Here is a 26,639-nt window from a genome sequence, read left to right as displayed (position 1 = left end):
ATAACCATGAGATTATATTTCATCTCATTTAATTTCATCCCAGTTGATCAATGTCTCAAATTAATCATCTTCATTTCATTTAATATTTCATTTAATTTCACTCGATATTATCATTTTCCATAAAAATAAGTATATAAATTAAAATAAGAATTGACTTAAAGGTCTTAGTTACCAGGTCATAAAATCTCTTTATAAAAAACACTTATTATGTCATTTATGTCACTTTATGTCAGAATGTCAACTGGTCAATCAGGGGCAGGGGCTTGATTTGTTAGTTTGCCTTTTTTTATTACTTAGCAAGTATGAAGTTTTAAAAGTTGAATTAGAGGGAAGACTAAACATCAAATAACATGTGAATTTATCGAAAATAACACTATACACATTATTGTTATTTATTTAGTCAAGTAAATTCTCCACACATAGTTGATTGGCCTTCAATTAGCATATTTCATAACTTTGTTAGACAACGTACCTAGTTACGGCATCTGTGAGAAACTTACGAGGATAATATCGTCGTGGGTGTCACTTTCGTAGTACCAAGGCCTTACGCGAATTCTTTCAACCTTATAGAAGATCGTCGAGTTAAGTTACAACTAAATAACTTAATTGGTAGCCACAGCAGGAACAGCTGCAGTTAAGTTTACGAAGTTAAATATTAGTGCAAAAATATTCATGCTAATTTGATGTTTAGTGATTCCATGGTAGGTAGATGACTGGTCGCGTTCGCGATTGATACAACTAGTGCTTAACATAAAAAAGAACTGAAAATGCCGCGGAAACTTCTAAAATTCCTTATAGTGTTCGACAATACGTCCTTACTGTATTTTCCGGGTCAATTCCTCTCGGGAAAAGTGTTAATGGAATTGCAGGATGATACGCCTGTATTAGGTAAGAACATTAAACATCATTTACATTACAATCTTCATAATCCAAACTAAACTTCAGAGTACATGGTAAAAATACATCTCGGCTATTATTCAGAAGATATTGATATAAGACCCTGGTGTTCTCAACTCCTAGTGTTTGTTTAACAGTTGTCTGTGATAGTAATAGCCTCACATCATATTATTATATGTATCAGTTTACAGAATAAAATCTTAAGAACAGAAGAATATAGATATGATTGTGATGAAATTCCCTTGTTCTAGGTCTACATTTCCATGTAGTGGGAGAAGGTGTGGTAAGGGTGGGTTCCGGGAGACACGAGAGGCTATTTGATAAAGAAAACTATATTGACTTTAGAATGAGACTGCTGGGAGAACCAGGTAATCTGATGAGATAATTACTTTTATTAAACATTAAATGTCAAGATACTAAAACATATGACTCTTTGATAAATGAAATGGTTTGGTTTGGTTATTGCTAAAAACCCATTACTAATGTTTCTTCAATGGATTAAATGAGCCCACAGCCCTCCTGTTGTTAAGTGGTCATAGGAGTCCCTGGACATCAAAATTTGTATACTAACTACCCTGAGATATGAAACTGAATCCAATTGTAAAATGGCTGTAACACCCTCTAAACCTGAATACATGACTGCTTCATAGCTAACACTACTACCCTTAAATGCCAGTTGATGATTGGTGTACATTTAAATAATGTAAGTCAGTTAGTGCTGCTACCCCTTATCCGGCAATTACATCATATTTTAGAACACCCATGGGACTAAGGAGTGATGTTATTCTAGACGAACACCACACAAATATAGGTGATGTGATTATGTAAACAATGAATTTTATAAGGGTCCATGCTCTCACAAAACATGTCGGGTTCTTAAATCCTGTAAATAGTAATATATGCAAATTGAATCTGATATTAAAGTAAATTTCTTCAGCCTTTTTCCAGAGGAAAGAACCAGTTTTCAATATTTTTATAAACCACTATACACATAGTGCTCACTATACATTACATAGCCAGTACTGCATATCTTGTTTTGTCTTGCTCATTAATACTCTATTTTAAATATATATTTTTTTTCTTTTCAAACAGGTCATGGTACAACAACCCTATCACCCGGTATCCATAGCTTCCCTTTCAAGTTAGGACTACCCATGGGTCTTCCATCCACATTTCTGGGCACACATGGCTGGGTCCAGTACTATTGTAAAGCAGCCCTGAGGGAACCCAACGGATTGACACATAAAAACCAACAAGTGTTCATTGTTATGAATCCAATCGATTTGAATTTGGAGCCCCCTGTTTTGGCAGTAAGTTGTATAAAATCTTATATTAAATTGCGAAGTGCGAAGAAAACTATACTCTATCTAGACCTTTTGACAGTTGCTCTTATGCTAAGCAAGATTAATCTTTCATAAAAATCTCACTACCTCACAATCGTCTTCTTGTGTAAATTGAATATTGTTAAACATTTTGCTTTGCTTTGCTATTAGGTTGCCAAGCATGTACAGAGTTCACTTCACGTTAACATGGCTTTCAGAGGAAGGGGATTTTTAAGAGCTACAAAAAATATGTAGAATATAGTTCATGTCTAATGCCATACATTAGTAGATTCCAGAACTCATGATTTAGAAATTCAAACATTAAGTTTTAATTGCAATGTTATTGAACTAAGTGTGTTTGACTTTTATAGCCTTCGTTACTATAACATTTTTCACACAAACATTTAACTCTATAGAAAATGTAATGACCTACTAAATTTTAGTAAACATGCTTATTAATTACATAATTTATTAGTGTGAGAAAAATTTACTTCATAACAGTGATGCATTTTTTGGGAATATTAAGATTTTTCCACGGTTTTGTATGTCATTGTTAAAATCTGGATAAAATAATCCAACATGTTTCACATCACTTTATTATTACCCTACTAGAGCAAATACATAGAAGACCTGTGCTTTATTCTAAAACAAATTTATAATGGTTTGTGGTTAGTTTTTTGTAATAAACAAGGTATATTTCGTTGTGTCGAAACTTTGTATCTAAAATAATTTGTTGGCACTAGCTATTCGTCATATTACTTTTGTAGTCTGTAACATCGTATTTGTAACATAGAGGTTTTTATGTATACATATAGGTGTGCGCCAAGTGCTTTTTTCGAAGTTTTTAGATAGACACTGCCCACTGAGTTTACAACCGGATCTTTTCAGTGGGTCGCAATTCCGACTCGGTGGTAGATTCTGCGAAGCACTGTTGTTACTAGGGTTACTAGGTTAGTTAGCTAATAGCTAAAATAGTTAGTGTTAGCATATTTTCTCAGGTTTAACCCGTGAGCTCACCTACGCGCGTACACGGTTAGCTGAAATAGCTCCTTGGCTACCAGCGAATAAGCAGGGAAAAAATTGATAAAAAAATAATAAAGAATTTAAGGAGTGTTATAGCCTTGGCTGAATACTAAACAACTGTGCCCCTTGAATATAATCTGTAAAGAATAAACTCTCATGTACTATTGGCTGGAAATTTCTTTAGAACTCGTTTACAAAAAAGTGCAAGACGAAATTTAAAAAACGAACGCAGTTGAGTATGTTCTTTTTAGATTAAAAATTAATGTTCATAAAGGTCTACTGACCGCAGACATTGAAAAAAGTGTATTTTAATGACTTAAGAACGATAAGCTTGTAATAATTTAGTCGGTAGTCAGTAGAGAATGTACCTTCGCAGCAAGAGTTAGAGTGCAGCGTGGATCACCGCGTGGGAGTGGGGTGCGTGGGCGGCGGCGCCGTGTCGTGTCGCGTGTCGCTGGACCGCAGCGCGTACGTGCCGGGCGAGACCGTGCTGCTCTCCGCCGCGCTGCACAACCGGAGCCGCACCACCATCAAGGGATCCAGGGCTGCGCTCACCGAGACCATACACTACCACGCGCACGGGAAGGTTACTGACCCACACTAAATCCATCAATCCACGCTGTTACTGGACAATCAAAGTGGATGAGGAATGAGGATCAGTGAATGATTCGGCTTACATTTCGTTTTTTACCAGACCATGTTGCCAAATGTCTGCAAAAAGACACAAATTGTAGGATTTTTTATTTTATTGTTTACACATCTACAACGTAAATGCGCCACCCACCTTGAGATATAAGCTCTAAGGTCTCAAGTATAGTTACAACGGCTGCCCCATCCTTCTAACCGAAACGCATTACTGCTTCACGGCAGAAATAGGCAGGGTGGAGGTACCTACCCGCGCGGACTCACAAGATATCCAACCACCAGTAGATAGCAAATGTGCTTTTCAAAAATTGCATTACGGTCTGTAAGCTGTACTCATTGTAATTAGGAAGCATGTAACTATTAATTAAATGCATATCCGTATACATCTATACAATTTTATATCTATAATATAATTGTTACGTTATAATACTCATTGTAAAAATGAATATTAAAAAAAATAATCTAATATAAAAAAAAGACATGCCCGCTGAGTTCCTTGCCAGTTCTTCTCAGGACGGAGGCTAGTTTTTGTGAATTGGCGGTAGTTCTTTTTGACGTTCAACAAGTATGTACTTTCATAGAGTCAAGATGTTGAATAAAATTTTTTTGATTTGATTTGATATAATACGGAGGGTAAACATTGGGTTGGGTGAGAGCTCGTGTCTCATATAGTAAGAACGCAAGGACAGTTGAGTGAGTGTAGTGTCGGTGGGGCGGCAGGTGGCGGCGAAGGAGGTGCGCGAGCTGTCGGTGCTGCGGCACGGCAAGGTGCGCGCGGGCGCGGCGGACGTGTGGCGCCGCGAGCAGCTGTACGTGCCGCCGCTGCCGCCCACCAACCTCAGGGGCTGCCATCTCATATCCGTGCACTATGACGTCTTCGTAAGTGCCATTCTACCCTCTTATACAAATTGGACAGTTTTTTTGGTTTGTTTTAAAAAAAATTTATTGCCCTTGTAGGCAGACGAGCACACGGCCCACCTGATGGTTAGTGGTTACCGTCGCCCATGGACCTCAGTAATGCCAATTTTGTGTTCATTTCATAAGGCATTCGCTCGGTTCACTTTCATCGCTCCAACTCCTGTGCAGCGCGTGACCATAGCGAAGACCGCACAAAATTTTTTTGTATCAGAACTTTGTCGTCCCATAGAAATGTCAACTACTATTCATACCCTGCACAAATCAAGTGAAATTATATTAATAAAAACAATAATTTTCTAATTAACCTCTAAATAAGGTAGAGACAAAACAACATTACGTTTTTCTCCTCGTGTTTCTCAATGTTTTTTTGTCTAATAGCAGTTAACGATAGATTTAGCGTTATTATCAAAAAATAATGGAAATGTCGTTATCAGCATACTACTTGCTTTTCGTTTTCTGATCATCGCCCCAAACTGACCATGGTAAAGCCAATCCGCACTCAATAGATTCATTCGCGAAGCAGCTGCCCTTGAGCGGTTATATTTCCTTTGGGAGGCGCTCGGGCAGCTGTTAGCAAATTCCATCTCTCCTAGCTGAGCCTTTGCTCGCCCACCTGCCCTGATGAAAGTGGAGAGGCCACCAGTAATCCCTCAAGCATAAAAAAGTCCGCACTCTATCCACCGAGTGTTATCTCTTTCAGTTTATAATAGAGCCGAAGAGTTTGGAGAAGGAGGTGAAGCTACAGCTGCCGATAGTGGTGGGCACGTACCCGTACCGCGAGGAGGGCGCGGACCCTCCCGGCACTCTGTACCCGAGCACGCTGCCGATCTTCCGGCCCTGGCTCCACGATAAACCTGCCCACTGAACTGGTACATCCATTTATTTTTTCTTTGTCGTATCACTCTTGTCAGAGCGGTCATGATCGTTTTTTTTTTTATTGCTTAGATGGGTGGACGAGCTCACAGCCCACCTGGTGTTAAATGGCTACTGGAGCCCATGGACATCTACAATGTAAATGCGCCACCAACCTTGAGATATAAGTTCTAAGATCTCAGTATAGTTACAACGGCTGCCCCACCCTTCAAACCGAAACGCATTACTGCTTCACGGCAGAAATAGGCAGGGCGGTGGTACCTACCCGCGCGGACGTACAAGAGGTCCTACCACCAGTAATTACGCAAATTATAATTTCTCCTGGCTTGTGGTGAGTCTGGTACACTCATGTAAACAACCGCCAACTTTCACTTGATCGGTCCATCGCATGGGTAACCTTCCACGTATACACTTTACCTAAACATTGTTGTATCGTAGTAAATAAAAAAACATGAATATGTAATGGTAGTTATCTGAAATAGAAGGAACCTTACAATAACTGTAACATACTAACAAGATTTAACAGATAAGCTGAGAAACGGCTATAGGTTCCGGTTTTCAAAGTGGGACACGTATTTACTGTTGAAACTCTGACCTCATGTCTCACAGTGGGTGATACCACAACGTATCTAATTTTTATGAGGTCAACACTAAGTAGGCTGTAAGCACATTCACTGATATACACAATTAAAAAAAAAACTGTACAGAGACAAAGCTTTTTTTTGTGGTAACATTTGAAACGACAACGTCTCCATTTTTAAGTGTTGCTGTTGTATCTTTTCTACCCCGAAAATTTTAAAAAAGATGTAGAAAAATATATTTTAAAAATGCCTTTTGCAATTCGCTCATCTCGCAGAACATACATGTAATGCTTGTCTTAATTTTAATAAATCCATTTCTGGTCATTAAATTTACCTCTTAAATTTCAAAGAAATTTAATGAGAATGTACATTTTACAAATTTCAGCATCGTCTTCCGACCGGCTACGTGAAGCGGCCAAGATAACACAAACTCTACCGTTTTACTGTATAACAAATAAACGAATAAGGAGTTTGTCCCTTAAATGTACATTCCATGAATTTACAGAACTACAGTATAAGGCAAAATTTATAAAAGTTTAAAAAAAACACGCCTTAGGCGAAAAAGGCAAAAATGAAAATAAAAAATTTTTATTATCCTGTTCAAGATATTAGGCCAAAGTAGTAGAACTATGATGGCATTTTGATCGATTTTTGAGAATTTTCAAGGTAATCTTTAGATCAGTGAAAATAATGTTGAAAATATCCTCTGCAAAATTTTATATATATACAGGCCAAGGTAATAAAAACGCGTTGAAAAGGATAATGTTCATACGAAATTGTGACAACGAATTTATTCAAAATTTTAACACTGCCTTAGAGTTAAGAATAATGTGTACGCGTGTAATATATATTAAAAATATGACATATCAAAAGTACATAGATTATTGTGATTAAAAATATCATTTGGTGCCATTTTAATTAAAACGTAAGCAGCCCTACCGTTTCATTGCGTAACTGAGGTACAGTCGCCGACAGAATTGCGTTTTCCAAGTATATAAAAACAAACTAGATGGCGTTAGTGGTTCAGTTCACTACGTGCTTACTAAGCAAGCACTACTTAGGAGACCTCAGTCAAGCGGTAATGAAAATGTTTATTATTTCAATGTTTTTCATTTTTATCTTTGTTTATAAAACAAATGTGTATTCTCTATTATATAACAACTGTCATTACCACATAATTTTTTTTCTTACAAATTAATCCACAATATGACTAAAATATTTTCTAAATTGACAAATTAAAATTTTGAAATTTATTCAACAAAAAATTTATTAGAAATTCTTTGTTTATGATTGCTGACGAACAATCTTATTGTCAGTGTCAATGATCACGTATGAAAGATTTTATTTGAATCTATAAAAACAAGACATATTTTTATGGTCCACAGAATGTGTGTTACAAAGTACTTAAAAGAGCGCACGTTCTTTCTATTTAACGTCAGAGAACTTTCTTTCATATCGCGTGTTCGCACAGAAAATATTTTTTTACAAAAATAAAGTTATTATATTTGATGTACTTTGCTCATATTTGTGAATTTACTGTTAAATTATACTAATGGAACTTGTCGTGTTTAAACTAACCTGTGATATATTATTGATCCGTCCAATTTTAATTATTCTATAATGATTTTACGAATGAACTTATATTAATAAAATACATATAATATTCGAAAAATTGAATGTAGTTTTATTATATTATGATCCCGAGGTTTATAAATTTGTTTAATCAGTGCTCACCACCGATGTGGCATGTCGTGAGACTACACAGGACGATATCACAATCCCTTACATTTCTTCGCTAGGCAGTCATGCGTCCCCCCTTTCTTTTGTGCTTCCTATGCTTATTCCTTAAGGAGCTTGGTATTTCCACAAGGCTGTCCGCTATCTGCTTCCATCGTATTCTCACGTACTTCGGCCACATCGCTCGTAGAGGCCCCGATAACTTAGAGAAGCTGATGGTAGTTGGTCAGGTTAATGGTACAAGATCACGTGGACGCTCACCTACCCGCTGAGTCTGATCTGGTAGACGCTGACCGGCCTGCCAATAACCGAGGCTATAAAGACCGCCGAGGACAGGAAGACGTGGGGAAGCATTGTGCATCGAGTGGTCCACTTTTTTTTTTTTTTATTAGATGGGTGAACAACCTTACAGCCCGCCTGGTATTAACTGGTTACCGGAGCCCATAGACATCTACAACGTAAATGCGCCACTCAGATTGAGATATAAGTTCTAAGGTCTCAAGTATAGTTACAACGGCTGCCCCACCCTTCAAACCGAAACGCATTACTGCTTCACGGCAGAAACAGGCAGGGTGGTGGTACCCACCCGCGCGGACTCACAAGAGGTCCTACCACCAGTAAACATTCATTTCAAATTCTTCTACATTTCAAATTAGACACGACTGATAGAAAGAAGATGCTTTATAGCCTTGTGAGGCTATAATATCAGGGTTACCCTAACGTGTAGGTGGGCTCACGGGGCTCAAACCTGACGACGTTGCTAAGCTTTGCCTAGCAAGAGCAGTGCAGTGCAGAAGATCCGGTGAAAAACTCAGTGGGCTGTAGCTATGAGGAAGCGTCCCCATTTATAGGGTAGAACACAGGTATTCGATAACCACGAGCAAATACATTAGGAGAGAGAGAGGAGGGTGACTAAGGCTCAGGATTGTTTAATGTTGAATAGCTTCATCACTTGCCTAAAAGTGATCTCCGATGGAAATATTAAGGGCCGAGTCACACCGGAATGGCAGCGTCGCGGCGAGCACTTTCAGTGTGAAATAATTTTAAACTTTATCTTAGATATACTTAAAAGATCAGTATCGCTTGAAAAGCTAGAAAAGCCGCGACACAGCCGCCGCCCGCCCGCGGTGAAGCGAGCAGCCGCGCGCCACGTGCGTCTTGTCGGTGGTTCTGCCAGCGGCGACACGAGGCCGCTCGCGGCACCGTTGTCATATATAATAACCAATTCCATCATGTTCACTCCAAACAAACGTTTTTTTTTTAATTGCTTATATAAGCTGTGAGCTCGTACACCCATATGGACGAGCTCACAGCCCACCTGGTGTTAAGTGGTTACTGGAGCCCATAGACATCCACAACGTAAATGCGCCACCCACCTTGAGATATGTGTTCTAAGGTCTCAAGTATAGTTACAACGGCTGCCCCGCCCTTCAAACCGAAACGCATTACTGCTTCACGGCAGAAATAGACAGGGCGGTGGTACCTACCCGCGCGGACTCACAAGAGGTCCTAGAACCCGTAATTACACAAATTATAATTTTGCGGGTTTCATTTTTATTACACGATCATTGCCAAATGAAGAAACTAAACTAGTCAAGAGGAGACTAGGCGCGTGTAGTCTGGAGGCCGCCAGCAGCGACGCCGAGGGCCGCTGCCATTCCGGTGTGACTCGGCCCTAATGGGGAAAAGACAAATTTGAAAGGTAATCAATGACGTTAGATTTTCGATTGTTAATGCGAATAGGCTTGTTCTTTGAAATACTTTGCACACCGATGCCTGTCATTTGGCTTAGCTTAGCTTAGCTTGTAATAGGAATAACGATAACACATTTTCAAGTTGATCAAAATAAAGTCAATTCCTTCTTAAAAACGCTTTATTTTATGTGATAATTACATTTTTTCATCATTGCCGATTCACTTATGTTTCCATAAAAAAACATGCGAGACAGTGGCTTCACGCGTTGTCCGATTGTAGAAAGAAATACATCGATATTTATAAAAATTACATTCTGATGTACAAATTCTCAGGCGCAGTGGCGGGGAACAGAAGACCATTGACAGTATTCAATTTTTATTACATTACCGGTTATCTTTCCCGGCCACCGCGCAATGAATACGGCTCGAAGCTTAAGCTAGTCTGCACCGAGTCAAATCCGACTAAACCATGGATAGTCAAGGGCACTTTATTTCATTATATTATCGTTCATTTTTGCTTCGAGTTATCCATGCCATATATTTATTAAAAAAAGGGGGGCCGTAACACAAACTCGCACGACTAAGAAATATTAATTAATCATATCAATCAATCTCCATAGCGTTGGCTCTAAGACCGCTGAATTATTTCAGTTACCACTACTTTTGAAATAGATTAAAAATGAAAAAAAAAATACAAAAGCAACACACACGATAGAAATTGTTTAATATGATTAATTAATAATCGACATCAGGGCCAAAGATTGGTAACAGTGGTTAACATTTTTAAGCCCTTTAGGCCCATTAAAATCATTGAATCCCAAAGTTTTCAGAGTCGCAGACCTCATTCCCGCAGATTTCGAATAGACTTAGTTCCTCAAATTTGTTTTCCAGTACATAATGAGTTCTGGTCCGCTAAGTTTGGGAAGCATTGTTTGTAAGAGAGAGGGTGTCGGCTTGGCGTTGCTAGGCCATCTTGTTGGCGAGCGCCTGGTGCAGCGCCGCGAGCTGCGTCGTCCACTTGTCCAGCGCGCCGTACCGCGCCGCGCCGCGCCGCCCCGACGCCAGCTCCAGCACTGAGTTCACCTGGTCGATGCGCCCGCTGATGGTGCTGCAACAACGGGGCTCTACTATCTCTCAAATATTTAACTACTTTTATGAGTCCGCGCGGGTAGGTACCACCACCCCGCCTATTTCTGCCGTGACGCAGTAATACGTTTCGGTTTGAAGGGTGGGGTAACCGTTGTAACTATACTTGAGACTTTAGAACACTTATATCTCAAGGTGGGTGGCGCATTTACGTTGTAGATGTCTATGGGCTCCAGTAACCACATAACACCAAGTGGGCTGTGAGCTCGTCCACCCTTAGCAATAAAAAAAAAACTCCTACGTGGTCCGCGCGCCTAGAAAGCGCGCGGGGTATGTGGGACATGACGATCTGCAGATGTTGGGAGAGGACCGCGGGCCCAAGGAGTTTTAGGGCCCTACTGCACTAAACGACTCTCCTGCACTCTTACACCCAAAGTTCGATCTCCACCCGGGATCAGAGTCCGGTCAGAGTAAGGGGGTTCCCGCGGTCAACTTTACAACCAGACTCGCGGCGCCGTCCCGAGGACGCCCGACCGACGGGTCATCGAAAATATTTCACTCCTATCTTAAGTATCTCAAGTCATTATTACTGCCACGAGACATTTAGGAGTTCGGATTTAAATTGCAAGATACATTGTGCTGATGCAGTATTTGTTTACTTCACTGTGCAGCCAGAAGTCAGTATAATATTAACGAGTCATTTAGGTCCATTACACACCTAATAGCCAAAAGGGAAAATTTATTTACATTATTTAAAATCCGTACTCACTTATCCAGAATACATGTGACAAGTAAATTCTCAACTTCCTTCTCATCAATATTAAGCTCCTTGGATATGAACGGTATGTGGATCCTGGTGTAAGGCCCGATCAGTTTGATCAGTACCTGAGTTCTGATGTTCCTCAGCAGGTCCTCTATGTGTTCCCGGATAAACGGATCATCCATTATGTTATTCCTACAATATAAGTATTTTATTGTTATCTTTACTGTCGTGTGTTCGTCGTAAAATAATTTTTTCAGTCACCCGATATTAACACAATTTGACTACAGCATGTAACATATAAATGACATAATATAATATGAAAGTATTTTGCATGAAACAATGTATGTTACCTATTATGTTTGAGTATGGATTCGAATTCATTAATGTCGTTGTTCTGGTAGGCCATCACCAGGTTGGTCATGGCGAGGATCTCGGGATCGTTCTTGTACGGCTTCGCTTCTTGGGAATCGAATGGGTTTATGCCGGATTTCATCAACCTGTTCAATCATCAATATTTACTTTTATGAGTAGGTTACACCTCCTTCCACTTCCAACAAAAACTATTGGTTTTTTTATTATTGGGCCTCGATGAGTAAACTCAAATGAGCTTCCACATCAAAGATTCTTACTTACATATTAGCTAAAACTAAATATTTCAGACACGTGGTCCGCCTCGGACTCCCGGACTCGTCATAGTTCTTGAACGCCTCGAAGAAGTCTGTGTGCGCTTTCTCAAATTCTCCCTCACGAAGGTGCATTTTGCCGCCGCATTCTGAAATTATGACATCACGATCTATCATTGCTCATATTCAAATACTTTTCCAGAATGATTCATTAAAGCAAAACCTAAGCCGATGGAGCTGCCTGAAAGTGTGGTAGTTGGTAGCTCTTGTATTGCAAGTATCCACCAAAGAAACATTTTTAGATATTTTACACCAAACGGGTAAAATCAGGGCTACTGCTTATTTTTAAATTCATAATTATATATATATAATATAATCAAATAGTAAGGTGCATGACATTTCATATACCTATGTATGTGTATTTACCTACTTTTGGTTAGAAATAAATATATGCAAATCTTGATGTTTTTCCAAATCTTAAGAGAGTGTACATAAGTTAACACTTTATAAGAGAAGTTGAAAGAAGAAGTCACTTTTGAAAGGAGAAGCATGAAATTCAACATTAAAGCATGGAGTTTAGAAAAAAATTACAAATAGTACATTTATACTGTAACTTTACCATAGAGCAAAATAGAAACAGAGCATGTGACGCTGGAACACAGTGCTGGGGCATCATATTATATAATATGATGCAATTAACTAAAATACATCATCTTACCTCTGATGACACCCATGATGAGTGGATGTGGTATTGCCGATTTTATGTGTAGGGACTGTTCGTATAATGCTTTTAATTTCTTATTGTTCTTTTGTGCAGTATACATTTGTATCTCAAGAGCATATATTTCTAGTAGTTGCGTTCCTTTCTTGAGATCATCTTCACCTTCATCAGTCTGTGGAAAGAGAATATATTGAATACCAAGTCAACTTTTATTTTAAATGAGTAATAGCTGGAATTTTGAAAATTTTTTATGCACATAATACAAATACTTGATAGTTATGGCGTGGGGGTGGAAACTTCAGAATATTTGGTTTTAGTATTTATTCATCCTCAATTTTTTTTGGGATAAGAATGTTAACAATTTTTGAATCAGACCATAATTCTTTAAAAAGGCACATTGAATTTTGAAGTACTTGTGATGTTCATTTCAAATACTCCACAGTTTTTGTGGTCATAAGTAGTTAAGTAAGTAGTCATCTGAGATTAAGCCATAAGATAAAAAATAGGAGTTGAAAATAATAGGCAAAATACAAAAACAACATATAAGTATAATAAAATAAATTTTATGTTTAGTTACGATGACTAGAATTACAGAATTCAAGGTAGGTAAGTAGCAAACAATATTATCAATCACTTAAGAACAATATAAAGACATTTCCACAACCATGCCTCAATTTTTGATATTTAATAATAATTGCTATTTTGTCAATAGATTAATAAATATGCGAATGTACAGATGAACATCTGGTTTAATTGTCATTAGTGAAGACAACAATTGGCTATGATGCCAATTGTGACCACTCCACAAAAGATTTCATTTTTTTTTTTTTTTTATTCCCTTTGTAGGCAGACGGGCATACGGCCCGCCTGATGGTGAGTGGTTACCATCGCCCATGGACTTCAGCAATGCCAGGGGCAGAGCCAAGCCGCTGCCTACCGCATCTTATGTTCTGATCTTAACCGGTGTCTTTTTATATGTTATAAATGCATGCCTGCATCACAAGTGAATCTGGAATAACATTTTACAGAAATTATTACTCACCTGACAACTCTGATGTAGTTGTTTCAATATTTTTGCTAGCTTGTTGAAATCTCCTCTGTCATAATACAATTTCCCAAGTTTAGTGTTGGTCTTAAACCAGAGCCTATCATTCTTTGCATCTTTCAATGCTTCTAATGTTGTTTCATAAAAGTCTTGTAATAATTCCATCTGGAAGAATTTATTAGTTATTATATTCTGAGCTTGTAAAGACAAACAAGCTATTTATACCTCCGATTATATGTGTAAGTGAAAAGGACAGTTACTCACATTCCTAGATGTAGAGATGTAATCTAAAATTGAATTGATAGATTTTTCCGAATGATTCCTAGTGACGGCACTTTTAATGTATGTTAAGAGTTGTTTATACCTCGCCATCATTTCTGTAAAGTTACTCTGAAAGTTTCATGTTATATTGTAAGTATCTGAATGAACCAGGCATTAAGTTAAGGTAACTTGAATGATAGCAACTATCAGATAAACTTGTCTAACTGCTTATTACATAAGCATGAGCTTGGCCTTATAATACTAGTTGTATTTCCCCATTATCTTCAATATAACTCATATTTCCATTTTCTAACTTGAATATTGGTAGGAAGCATGAAGAAGCCTATAATGTAGCTACTGCTACTGCTACTACTACTACTAGATAATTTGCGCTATCAAGCTCAAAATTAACACTCATCATTAATGATTGATTAATCATATCTCAAAGTGACAGCATTCAGAGTTGAGTTAAAACTTTAACTAGACCCACTGCCCAGCCTAAGCTTTTGCTCCTTCAGGTTGGTAAAATGTCTCAAATATTTTATCATGCAAAAATGTTGGTTTCACAATTCAATTAATTTCTACATTTTTCAACTTACTAGTCAATAATTAATATCAATTATCAATATACTAACTAGCTTAAAATTAATTTTGATCATTTGTTTGAGAGCTTTGAATCCCCATTCCCCTTTATCTCCACCTTCTAGCTCTAAAACCTTCTGGAAACTGAGTAATGCCGCTTGTGGTACATCTTCTTTCAGTGCTTTGCTATTGTAGTACTGGTTTTCGAGGTCCACATCTGGTTCTGAATTACTGTCTTCTGAATATTCCTACGATTGCAAAAGATTTTCTTTAGTAAATTTTGGCTTAAAACTGATATTTGCAGGCGTTCCATAAATGTTCAGTGTGAGATCAGAGGTGTGTATTAAGCCGGCCAATTACCGTATAGCCGTTTGAAAGCCTAACATCTTGGTGTCATATATACATTTATTTTGAGCATGAAAATTCAAAAGCATACTTTAAACAGGTGATCAACAATCGTAACGAAGTCAGAATGTGTAGGAGAATACTAAAAACATGTTGAGTACTCAACTTATGCCTAAAATGAACATACCAAGCCATAGTCTTCTTCCTCATCACACATATAATCGTCATCGTTATCAGACATTTTAAATATTACACCTAATCAGAATTTAAACAAGAGCCCAAATAACAAAATTTACAGAATTAAAAGCAAAATTTTCCGGCATTGACAGCTCAGCTTAAGACAGCCTGACAGCGATTTCGTTAACGTCAAATTCATTGGTTTAATTTTTCTGGGAATTCGAAAGGCGAAGAAATTACACTATACAGCCTGTTTTCATTACAAAAATCGAAGCAGTAACTGTAAGTAAATAGAATGAAGTGCTTACGATCTTCTCTGTTTCATACTTACGATTACATATATGTAAATCAGCTTATTATCACTAGTATTAGGGTGTCTTGTCGGCGCTCATCAGTAGATACCGCCACCTATTTCTGGCGCAGAGCAGTAATACATTCCGGCTTGAAATGTCAGGGCAGCCGTTGAAAGAACTGAGACTTATAACTCATGTCTCAAAGTTGGTGGCGGTATTTACATTGTTAACGTCTATGGGCTCTGGTAACCACTTAATATCACTTGGGCCGTGAGCTTGTCCACCCATATAAGTAATATAAAACGAATTCAAACTGTTTTTAATTTTATGTAATTCATACCTTGAAACTTTTTCTGGTGGTAGGACCTCTTGTGAGTCTGCGCGGGTAGGTACCACCACTCTGCCTATTTCTGCCGTGAAGCAGTAATGCGTTTCGGTTTGAAGGGTGGGGCAGCCGTTGTAACTATACTGGGATCTTAGAACTTATATCTCAAGGTGGATGGCGCATTTACGTTGTAGGTGTTTATGGGCTCCAGTAACCACTTAACACCAGGCGGGCTGTGAGCTCGTTCATCTAAGCAATAAAAAAATAAAAATAAAAACTTGGACCACGTTCACTTATTTAAGCAACAATAAAAAATTGGATTTCTGCTTTTTTTGGCGTTCACAAGGCATATGTGGAAGCTCGACGATTTCTTCCTAACAAAGAAAAACTTGTAAAAGAAAACTGTTTTACAATGAATAATAATTCGAATCTACTAGTACTCCTTAATATAATACACTTTCAATTTATTACTCAATTTCTCAAACTAATCTCTGTAAACAATATACACGGCCAATAGACACGTATCCGATAATTTAATAATTAAAAAGTAAACCTACAAACATTCCTCCCACCATCAATTTCGCGCCCTTTTCAACTAGAAACTTTGTTATTTTTCGGAGCCATTAAGCGGTCCGAAACCACCCCTCTAACTTAAAAAGATTAATATTTATAAGTAATTCATAAAAATACATATTTTTTTTCAAATTTACTTTCAAATTTATACTTACAAAACAGTATTATTTTTAGCCAATTTAAAATGTACGACTCTAGTTAACTTTTTTCGTAATACCAATTTGAACAAAAGCTAAAATTTATTCTATAATACCATTCCTCATCACAGTCTCTGTTTCGGAACTATACAGCCAATGAACGATCTTCCCGCCATATGTGCATTTTCCAGTTGATTTTAATGATGACACAGTGGGAGTTTTCGCAAATAAACTCACATCGAGTTGTAACTTGTAACTAGACTGCCGACTGTGGTGATACAATAGCAGCTTGAACTAAAATACTGTTCAAAGGCAATAAACAATGGCTCCTACTGTTGATAAAGAGAATCTTCATAGCGGAATCAACGGTGAAAACCGTGTGCAAACGAAGGTTTGTATTGTTTCCTTCTTTGATTAATGCGTTAAAAGTTGTTCTTATAATAAAATTGTTAATTTGTGTTACAGTCGCCCATGAAAAATAGTGTATTGGCTACGAAAAATGACAATTTGACTGAGGAAATGGACCTCGATAAAAATTTCGAAGAGTTCGACCCACAAAAGGAACCTCTGCTGCGGGAGAACCCGCGGCGCTTTGTCATCTTCCCTATTCAATACCCCGATATATGGCAAATGTACAAGAAAGCTGAAGCTTCGTTTTGGACCGTCGAGGAAGTCGATTTGTCCAAGGTAAAAATTTTATGAAAAGGTTAGAAGTCGTTGAAAAAAAAAAATATTGATCCAGTTTGCATGCACTTAGTTCTCGTATTGAAATTCCAGTCTAAACATTATATTAAATTTTAAACAACTAATGTTATGGCTGAAAAGTTAGCTTACTTGACTGATTTTTCTCCTAGGATTTATCAGACTGGGAAACCTTAAAAGATAGTGAGAGACATTTCATCAAGCATGTCCTTGCTTTCTTTGCGGCTTCAGATGGCATTGTAAATGAAAACTTGGTTGAGAGATTTTCACAAGAAGTTCAAGTCACTGAGGCAAGATGTTTCTATGGCTTCCAGATAGCCATGGAAAATGTTCATTCTGAAATGTATTCCCTGCTTATAGATACCTACATCAGAGATCCGAAGGAGAGGTATAGTAAATTTTATTTATCTTAATTAAAATATTATTACTGTATCAGTATCATTGCTCTTAATCAGTAATTTTTTTCTTGCCAGTCTATGAATAAAATGACTTGACTTACCTTTACTGGCGGTAAGCCCCTCTTACATAGATACTTCAATTTGAAGGATGAGGCTGCTGTTCTACTATGAAACAGACTTTCAACTCATGTTACAAGACAGGTGGCAGTATTTATGTTCTTTGTGGCCAAAGGCCCTGGTTACTACCTTACACCAGATGAGCCATAAGCTCATCTGTCTAGGCCAGTCTTTCTCAAAGTGGGCGATAACCCCCCTTGGGGGCGTTTGAAACATAGAGGGGGGCATTAAGAGGCCCAGATAAAATGGGGGGCGTTGATGTGGGTTAGGGGGGCGATGTATAATTTGCAATTTCATTTACTTTATATAGTATTTTAAATTTCATTAAAATAAAAACATTTTGAAATTGGAAATACCAGACTGGGTGTTAGATCCTTTTTCAAATGTTAACATAGCAGTATCACCCCAGTTGGAGAAAGAACTTAAAGAACTGACAACGACGGAGAAAAAAAAAAAAATTGCTACTAACAATTTTGGCTACAAAAGTCAATTCCACAGTTGTACCCTGGATTGTGGTCTATCGTTGAACGATTTTTGTTAGCACTCCCATCGTCATATTTGTGTGATCGTGGAATTAGTGGTGTGACAACATTGCTTACTAAAAAGAGAAATCATTTGCAAGTTACCAAACGCGGTGACTTATGATTGTTTTTGAGTAAAATCGAACCTGATATCAGCAAACTTATTAAATATCATCAAATTCATTCATCTCATTATATTAGTATAAAAACGAAAAGAGATTACATAATATTTATATTTTTTTCTTTTAATTTCATTAAAATATTTTATTAATATTATAAAGTTCTCTCACTGGTACAAATTTCTAGCTTAGAAAGTGAGTTTAAACATCAGAAACTACTAATATAACAAAATTAATTAAAGAAATTGTTGTTATTAAGTTTTAGGGGTGTATAAAAAATAGGGGGTGCTGAAAAAGTAATTGATTTTCAAAGGGGGCAGTAAAAGAAATAAGTTTGATAATCATTGATCTAGGCCAGTCTTTCTCAAAGTGGGCGATAACGCCCCCTGGGGGGCGTTTGAAACCTAGAGGGGGACGTTAAGGGGCCCACGAAAAAATGGGGGGCGTTGATATGGGTTAGGGGGGCGCTGTAAAATTTGTAATTTCATTTATTTTAAATTATTTTATAGTATTTTAAATTTTACTAAAATTAAAACTCACCTACTACACAATAACGAATAATTAGTTTATATTTCTACCCTGTATGATGTTATAAAAACTTAAAAGAATTAACATAGATTTCGTAGGACAGCCCACACACCGTACGCAATCAAGTTGTAACAAGTTTCTGCGGAACATGATCGATGATAGTTAAAAAATTAGAGCAATTTTACCTTAATTACATTGCACCAGAAATTATTTTAAAGATTAGAAAAAAAAACTACCAAGGAGAGTTTTAAAATATTACTCATACGTAAACTTGAGGTTTTCTTTACTTTCTTTCTTGTTTCTAACTTAAGGGCATTTTAAAGCATTTTCCTAGCATTTTATAAGAAATTACTGATGTGAGAATCATAATTTTTATATAAAATGGAAATACGTATATAATTATTGTTCAAAAACTTGTCTTAGATTATTATTTTTTACAATTTACCCATTACCGTCCAATGTTAAATAGTATAGTATAGTAAGCCTAAACAGCTCACTTATTGTAAACATTGTACTATTTTATTTCTGTATAATAATAGGTTGGGGAAAAAGTTTCTTCGCATTTTTTAAGAAATTTCACAACATTTTTTAATATAGTTTATTCACATTTAACTAAAGTATGTCGGTATCATTTTGTTCGATAGCTTTTTGCCGTCTTTTAGGTAGGGACATTATCCCATTGCTATAGAAATTTTGGGGCTTCTGATCAAAATACCACGACAATTGGTTTTGGCAGTCCTCTCGTGATGTTAACCTGACACTGCCTAAAGAATTCTGAAGAGACCGAAACAGGTAGAAATCTGAAGATGCAAGGTCAGAACTATACGGCGGATGCATTAACACCTCCCAGCCAAGCTCTCTTAATTTTTGCTGAGTGGCTAAAGATGTGTGAGGTCTAGCGTTATCGTGATGAAAAACCACACCCCTTCTGCTGATTAATTCCGGCCGCTTTCTCTCAACTTCTTGCTTTAATCTCATCAGTTGTTCGCAGTAGAGTTCAGAATCGATGGTTCTGCCTGGTGGTAATAGCTCATAATGTATAATGCCCTTCCAATCCCACCACACACACACGCATCACCTCGTTGCGAGTTAACCCGGGTTTCGCCAGAGTCTGTGAAGCCTGACCGGCCTTTGACCACAACTTTTCTCGTACGTTCTTATCGTACGTGATCCACTTTTCATCACTAGTTATCAGCTTCTTCAAAAATGGTTCGGTTTCATTACGTCGTAATAAAGAATCACAAATGAGTACACGGTTCATTAGGTTTCTTTCAGTGACCTTTTTTGTGTACCCAGTTTTTTATAACCATAACTATTTTGTGGTCAATTCCCAGTTCTTCAGTTACGTTGTAACTACTGATATGCCGATCTTGCCCCACTTTTTCAAAAATGGCATCGATTTTATCCGTAATGAGGCGACCAGAGCGACGTGCATTTTTGACATTAAAATTTCCGGATTGAAAACGCTTAAACCAAATTTGTGCTACTCTCACAGACACAGCACTAGGCCCATAAACATAAGTTCATACATTTTAAAGCTATTGCATAGCTTTTATCGCGGGCCTTGAGCGCGGCGCCCGAATCATGAAATTCCATAACGAAAAAAACCTAATACCCCTCACCCCGCCTACCATGTAGCTCGCGTTCAACACATTCACACGTTGCGCTTGTGTAGTGTTTGTGAATAAGCGCGTGGCGTGATGTCACACTGCATGCGAATCATGAAAAGTCTGCCCATCTCTCTCTCTCGCGCGGTTTAGCTTATGAGTGTGAAGGGGACAGTTAAGGTTTTTCCTTTATTAAGGTTTAATATAGCGTGGTCTTGTTTTATTATTGTTTTAATATTAAATTATCATTGTCTAATTATAATGTCATAAGTTCATAAAAAATGCTATGCAATAGCTTTACCGCCGCAGTTCCCGAGAGCCACACGTTTTTTTTCGCCGGAAATCGCCGGGCTTCCGCTCTTCACTGGGGATGGAGGGCGGGGCATGTCGGAATCGTACCGACTAAAACCTCCTGTCGCTCAACAACCAGCATCCAAACCTCGCATGAGACAGAGCTCATGAAAAGGCAAAGGGGGGAAAGTGAAGTGTTTAGTGCGGAGCACATCTCTCCCATCACCCTCCCCCTCAGGATGCCGGACTGCCGGTCGTTGGCGCCACGACCACCAGCTCTCTCGGTCGGCAGGCTGTCCGAAGCCCGCCTAGATGGCGCCGGTTAGAATGGTCTATCCTACGGAATACCCCGCTGGGTCAGAACCAGGATGGGTTGGGGATAGCCGGCCTTCCATCACCCGGATGCTCATACGTAAAACGTGTGCAGAGCAGCTAGCACGTCGTCTTCTTAGGCCCCCTTCGCCGGTCCCCAGGCCGACATGTGAGGGAGACCCGAAACACTTAGAGGGCCAGCGCTTGGGCGAGATCCGCCTCCCTGGACCCCGCTCGACGGGGGCGGGCCTGTGCATCTCTCACGCGCCCCGCCGCCTCCTTTTGCGAGATGGTGCACTCGCAGAAGTCGAGCATCGCTTTCCACGATTCGTCGTCACCGAGCATCGATGCCAGAACACTCGGCAACGACAAGTCGTTTCCTATTTTTGCGACGAGGACACGCCGCCACCCCTCCCATGCAGCAACTTCGCTACCCCCACGGCCAGTGACTGGCCCCACGCGGGCGCCTCGTATAAGGCCATTGACCGCACCACTCCCGTATAGAGACGGCGCGTCACCTGGTCAGGCCACCCGATGTTGGGTAGAAGCCGGCTTAACGCGCCGGCCACCCCCAACAAACGAGTGACCAGGTTCTGAAAGTGAACACGAAAGGTCCAACGACTGTCCAGAATGAGGCCGAGGTACTTCAACTGCACCCCGACCCGATACGGACGCCTCCAACCACGATATGGGCATCGACAGGTGGCACTCTCCGGGGCCTGTGGAACCACATGGCCTCGGATTTACTGAGTGTCACGTCGAGGCCCAATCTCCTGATTTTGCCGACGACATGCGCCACCCCAACGGTGGCAAGACGAGCAAACTCATTTTTAAATAAAAGAACAGAAGATTAGTTAGACATATGCTCTCGCGACACTTTTTGTAAATAATAAGGTTTTCTAGAAAGTCCTAGTACATTATTTTATTCTATCATCAATAGTTTTCGTAGGTACGCGACGTAAAGAATATTTTAGGCAATTTTTTTTACACCTTGTGTTAAATTATTGGAATTGTAGTAAGGATACCTAAATTTTTTCAAAAAAGATTATAGCCTATGTCACTCAGGAATAGTGAAGCTTCCAAACAGTGAAAGAATTTTTCAAATCGGCTAAGTAGTTTCGGAGCCTATTGAATACAAACAAACAAACAAATCTTTCCTCTTTATAATATTATATTATATAGTATAGATATTAATTATTACAAATAATAAAAACGCTGACTTAGGCGGCGGTTTTTATTTGAACCAGTTCTAAATTATAAACTAAAATTCTGTGAAAAATTACCCATATTTGTCTATAATACGAAATGATATTAATTTATTTTTCGTAGTTTCCTTCCTTCTTGCGTCGATAATCCTCAGTGCTGAGGGTCGTGGCCTCCTCTAATAACTTTCTCCTGCATCATCTTGCGCCATTACTGCCTGTCCTCGGCTGTGTGGATAGCAACGTGGACTGAGATATTGAGAGTGGAGCGTATTTGGTCCGACCAGCGCATTGGATTTCTACCTCTGTGCCTTCTCCCGCATACCTTGCCTGTTACCAGCAGCTTTTCCAGATTGTCACCTCTCTTTCTGGCAATATCTCCAAAGATCTCGAAACTTCTCCGCACGCATGTAGTCCTGAGGCGCATTGGAATCTTGAGCTCGGTAAGAATGGATTCGTTAGTTCTGTGTTCTGTCCAACGAATCCCGAGCATTTTCCTCCAGCACCACATCACAAACGCGTCGATGCGTTGGCGATCGGCTTTCTTGAGGGTCCAAGTCTCTGCGCCGTAGAGAAAAATGGAAAAGACGAGGGAGGTGACGAGCTGCTTTTTGGTATTCCTCGAGATGTTTCTGTCCGCCCAAACACGGTCCATTTGGGACATAGCTCTCTTTGCCATACTGATTCGCCTTCTGAGGTCCTTTTCGGAGGATCCATTTCTAGCTAATAAATTTTTAATTATCTTATGATGAGAATCTTATATTAATGAGAAAGATATTCAACAAAAATAGTTTCGTTCTAATAAATTAGCATAGTAATAGTACAGTGAACTAGCAATTTATTTTGGTAATTCTGAATTTAAACAAACATATTGATGAGAAGAATTCATTTTTACTTTGAAAATTTATAAATACACGCTCTGTAGCGATGTATGGACATATAATAATATGAAGAAACAATAATAGCATCTACAAATACATAATTATGTACTACGTGGTACTACATTTACTAAAATTAATACAACATTTATTAATTAAATTAATGAAATTGTGGTTTTAAAGTTTTAGGGGTGTATAAAAAATGGGGGGCGCTGAAAAATAATTGATTTTCAAAGGGGGCGGTAAAAGAAATAAGTTTGATAATCACTGATCTAGGCAAAGCAAAAAAATATCTTTGATTTTTTTATATTTTTTTTAGAGATTTTCTGTTTAATGCGGTTGAGACTCTTCCCTGTGTAAAGAAGAAAGCAGATTGGGCTCTACAGTGGATTGCAAGCAAGACTGCAACATTTGGTGAAAGGATTGTTGCCTTTGCAGCTGTAGAAGGAATCTTTTTCTCAGGCAGTTTTGCTTCCATCTTCTGGCTCAAAAAGCGGGGCCTTATGCCGGGACTTACATTCAGTAATGAACTTATTTCCAGGGATGAGGTTTGTATAAGAAAAACAATTAGGATATTGACTTTTTATATGTTGTCTAATTTAGTTGTTTTCCAAAAACATTGTTATAAATGAATTATTGATCAAGCAGAATTCATTCCTAATAATTTTATCAGTTGTACTGTTCCTCACATAGCCCGTTATCTTTATACAATAATCTATATTTAGTTTCTATTGAAGTGGAGTAACATGCTTTTCACACTGTTGTAATTATAATGATAAGGCACATAACAATTAAAATTAGCACAAATGAAGCTATAAATGAGATTTAACTCCACAGGGTCTGCATACAGATTTTGCTTGTCTGATGTTCCAACACTTAGTTCAAAAGCCAACTAAGGAATGTGTCCTGCATATTATAAAAGATGCAGTAGTCATTGAACAAGAGTTTCTCACAGATGCGCTCCCTGTAAGACTGCTCGGTATGAACTGCGAACTAATGTCTCAGTACATAGAGTTTGTTGCAGATAGATTACTTGTTGATCTAATTGGAGAAAAGGTAATTAAATTGTAAATCCACCTACTGAAAGGAGAGTTAATATTTCTTAATTAACAATGATAGTAATGATTGAAAGGTATAATCATGAACATATTAAAAATCATATTAATTCTATTTATTATTATATTTAAAAAAAAAACATCAAAATGTACTGACTTTTTATAATTTCGTCAACAGCATTACAACACAAAGAACCCCTTCGACTTCATGAATCTAATATCGCTGGAAGGTAAGACAAACTTTTTTGAGAAGAAAGTTGGAGAATACCAAAAATGCGGTGTGATGGCCAATCGCCTTGACAATGTGTTCACACTAGATGCAGACTTCTAGCACCTAAATCTGGCTTTTAAACCGTGTATTCCACATAACGGCAGTATTAATGATTCCAATCTGACAGTGTGTAGTGTGTTAAAGAAAATTGAAACAAAAAGTAATATTAAATACTTCTATGGATTAAGCATCAATAAACAATTAATATTGACGTAAGATTCCGAAAATGGAGGAATTTTTATTTTTATAATTATGAATAATTAAGAATTGTATCTCTTTTTCTTCAGATAAATACTTTGTGTAGTGACTTAATTTTTAAATTGTAACTTTAATTTCATTATATTATTAATTTTTAAGATTGATAGATGTATTGTGTAAGTTTGAAAATGCTTCGTTTCTATGTTAAGTTAAATATAAGCAATACTTAAAGTTTATTATGATAAGTTATGTGTGATAATTGTATTAGTTAAGTGCTTAATATAGCTTTAAATTTCATATAATTGAATAAAATGGATAACCGCGGACTCCTTAATAGTAAAAGTGTACTGTACCAATGAAATGTTATTTAATAACAATGTGAACATGTAATAATCAGGGAAGATATTTTTATATATGTGGTCAATAATAATGATACCAGACATAAGGGAACCCTTCCTAACATTAGCGAGGTGTTAACTTAAGGTTGCTAAGTTCACTGCCCTCTTGAATCGTGTGCAATATAACAAATAAATACATATTTCTTGCGAGTTGTGACAATCCGCCTTGACAGATGACACTCACTAGGTGGAAAGTGTAGCGCCGAAATTTAAGACCGGGTTTCTGCTGAGCAGAAAACTCAGAACGATTTAAAGCATCTCTGTTTTAGTTTGAAGTTCCCAAGAATTACTTCAAATGAAAAGTGATACGATGTTTTCCGTTTTAATAATCTCATTAGGGTTTTGAGAACGGTTCCCTTACACTGCATACAAACAAACATATGCAATAAAGTGCATTTTTGCAAATCAAACTAGTTTTAATGAATGCCCTTTTTTGTTTTATTGCCATTTTAGGCAGACTAGCTAGACTACAGACAACCTACTTGATAGTTAGTGGTTACCGTCGCCCATGGACTTTAGAAATGCCAGGAGTAGAGCCAAGCCGCTGCCTACCGCTAAGGTACGCTCTACAAGCCTCGTATGAAGAAGGACATGTCATAGCACTCTGGAAACCGTGGAGGAGAGCTCATCCAAATACGGGTGTTACGTGGCAAAAATATCTGAAAGCGCACTGGACGAACGTAGTGGTTCTATATAATATGGATGAACTTCGATGGCGGGCGGTACAATGGTAAAAACGAGATGATGGGATCTCACTATAGAACAAAATAAAGAGAGAACCGAAGGCCCTCCACAGAGCCAGAGGCTCCAAACAATCCGTGAGAATAGGATTATCGACAATCCGAACGGCCCTCTTCTGTATGGAGTCAAATAGAAGTGGCTGGTTGTGAGCCCCGGCCCAGAGATGGGAACAGTACCGCTTCGCTCTGTTGAGGTCTCCCAGCATTTTGAAGTGCCCTATGCCTGACCCTGTCGAAGGCCTTTGCGATATTAAGGCTTACAGCGCGAGCCTCGCCCATGTTTTCTAAGGCTTCAGCCCACCTGTGAGTAAGTTATACAAGAAGATCCCCAGCTGAGCGTTTGTGACGGAAACCGTGCTGTCGGTCACTGGTCAACTGGCGATCCTCAAGATACTGCTGGAGTTGCGTATTTATTATTCGCTCCATCACCTTCTAAAGCAAGGAAGTTATCGCAATAGGCACGGAATAGATAAATAAGGTTGGGATGGTAATGTAGGCGGGGCAAGCGTGCCACAGTTATGATTCTACAATCATAATTCGACCGATTCTTTCATACACCGCGTTTAGTGCGCTTCGGACTACTTGGGTGAACAGATCTCTGCTTTATAATGCCGTGTTGTGCAATTATAACATGTAAAACAAAAAGTCAGCCCTCAAGTATAGAGCGAGGAGGTATATCTT

At 38.3% G+C, this 26,639-nt stretch overlaps 3 protein-coding genes across 5 annotated transcripts; 2 read left to right on the top strand and 1 right to left on the bottom strand.

The window, feature by feature from the left end:
* The first annotated feature begins 226 nt into the window (after nt 1–226).
* Nucleotides 227–7,931, top strand: LOC101740093 (arrestin domain-containing protein 4). Of its 3 annotated transcripts, none has more exons than XM_012690430.4 (8): nt 227–270; nt 692–888; nt 1,149–1,265; nt 1,990–2,207; nt 3,619–3,828; nt 4,608–4,766; nt 5,506–5,674; nt 6,645–7,931. In XM_012690430.4, the coding sequence occupies exons 2-7, from the start codon at nt 768–770 to the stop codon at nt 5,668–5,670; spliced, it is 990 nt and encodes a 329-aa protein (XP_012545884.1). In that variant the 5' UTR covers nt 227–270; nt 692–767; the 3' UTR covers nt 5,671–5,674; nt 6,645–7,931. The 3 variants fall into 3 exon arrangements, with proteins under 3 accessions (XP_012545884.1, XP_012545885.1, XP_012545886.1); XM_012690431.4 differs by having other exon boundaries at nt 239–352; XM_012690432.4 differs by lacking the exon at nt 227–270 and adding an exon at nt 279–300.
* A 1,920-nt stretch (nt 7,932–9,851) lies between these two features.
* LOC101740323 (COP9 signalosome complex subunit 2) lies at nt 9,852–15,476 on the bottom strand. The gene is made up of 9 exons (XM_004926189.5): nt 15,304–15,476; nt 14,825–15,019; nt 14,193–14,318; nt 13,926–14,093; nt 12,881–13,055; nt 12,173–12,311; nt 11,890–12,036; nt 11,546–11,731; nt 9,852–10,798 (listed from the first exon to the last, which is right to left on the bottom strand). The coding sequence occupies exons 1-9, from the start codon at nt 15,355–15,357 to the stop codon at nt 10,654–10,656; spliced, it is 1,335 nt and encodes a 444-aa protein (XP_004926246.1). The 5' UTR covers nt 15,358–15,476; the 3' UTR covers nt 9,852–10,653.
* Nucleotides 15,477–16,943: 1,467 nt separating this feature from the next.
* On the top strand, nt 16,944–24,682 carry RnrS (ribonucleoside diphosphate reductase small subunit). The gene is made up of 6 exons (NM_001257337.1): nt 16,944–17,012; nt 17,087–17,308; nt 17,476–17,711; nt 23,616–23,844; nt 24,134–24,352; nt 24,530–24,682. The coding sequence occupies exons 1-6, from the start codon at nt 16,944–16,946 to the stop codon at nt 24,680–24,682; spliced, it is 1,128 nt and encodes a 375-aa protein (NP_001244266.1).
* The last annotated feature ends 1,957 nt before the right edge of the window (nt 24,683–26,639 follow it).

This window comes from Bombyx mori, chromosome 5, assembly GCF_030269925.1.
Source record: "Bombyx mori chromosome 5, ASM3026992v2".
In the NCBI taxonomy this organism is placed as follows: Eukaryota; Metazoa; Arthropoda; class Insecta; order Lepidoptera; family Bombycidae; genus Bombyx; species Bombyx mori.
Note: the sequence above shows the minus strand (reverse complement) of the source record. Positions and strands in the feature narration are given on the sequence as shown.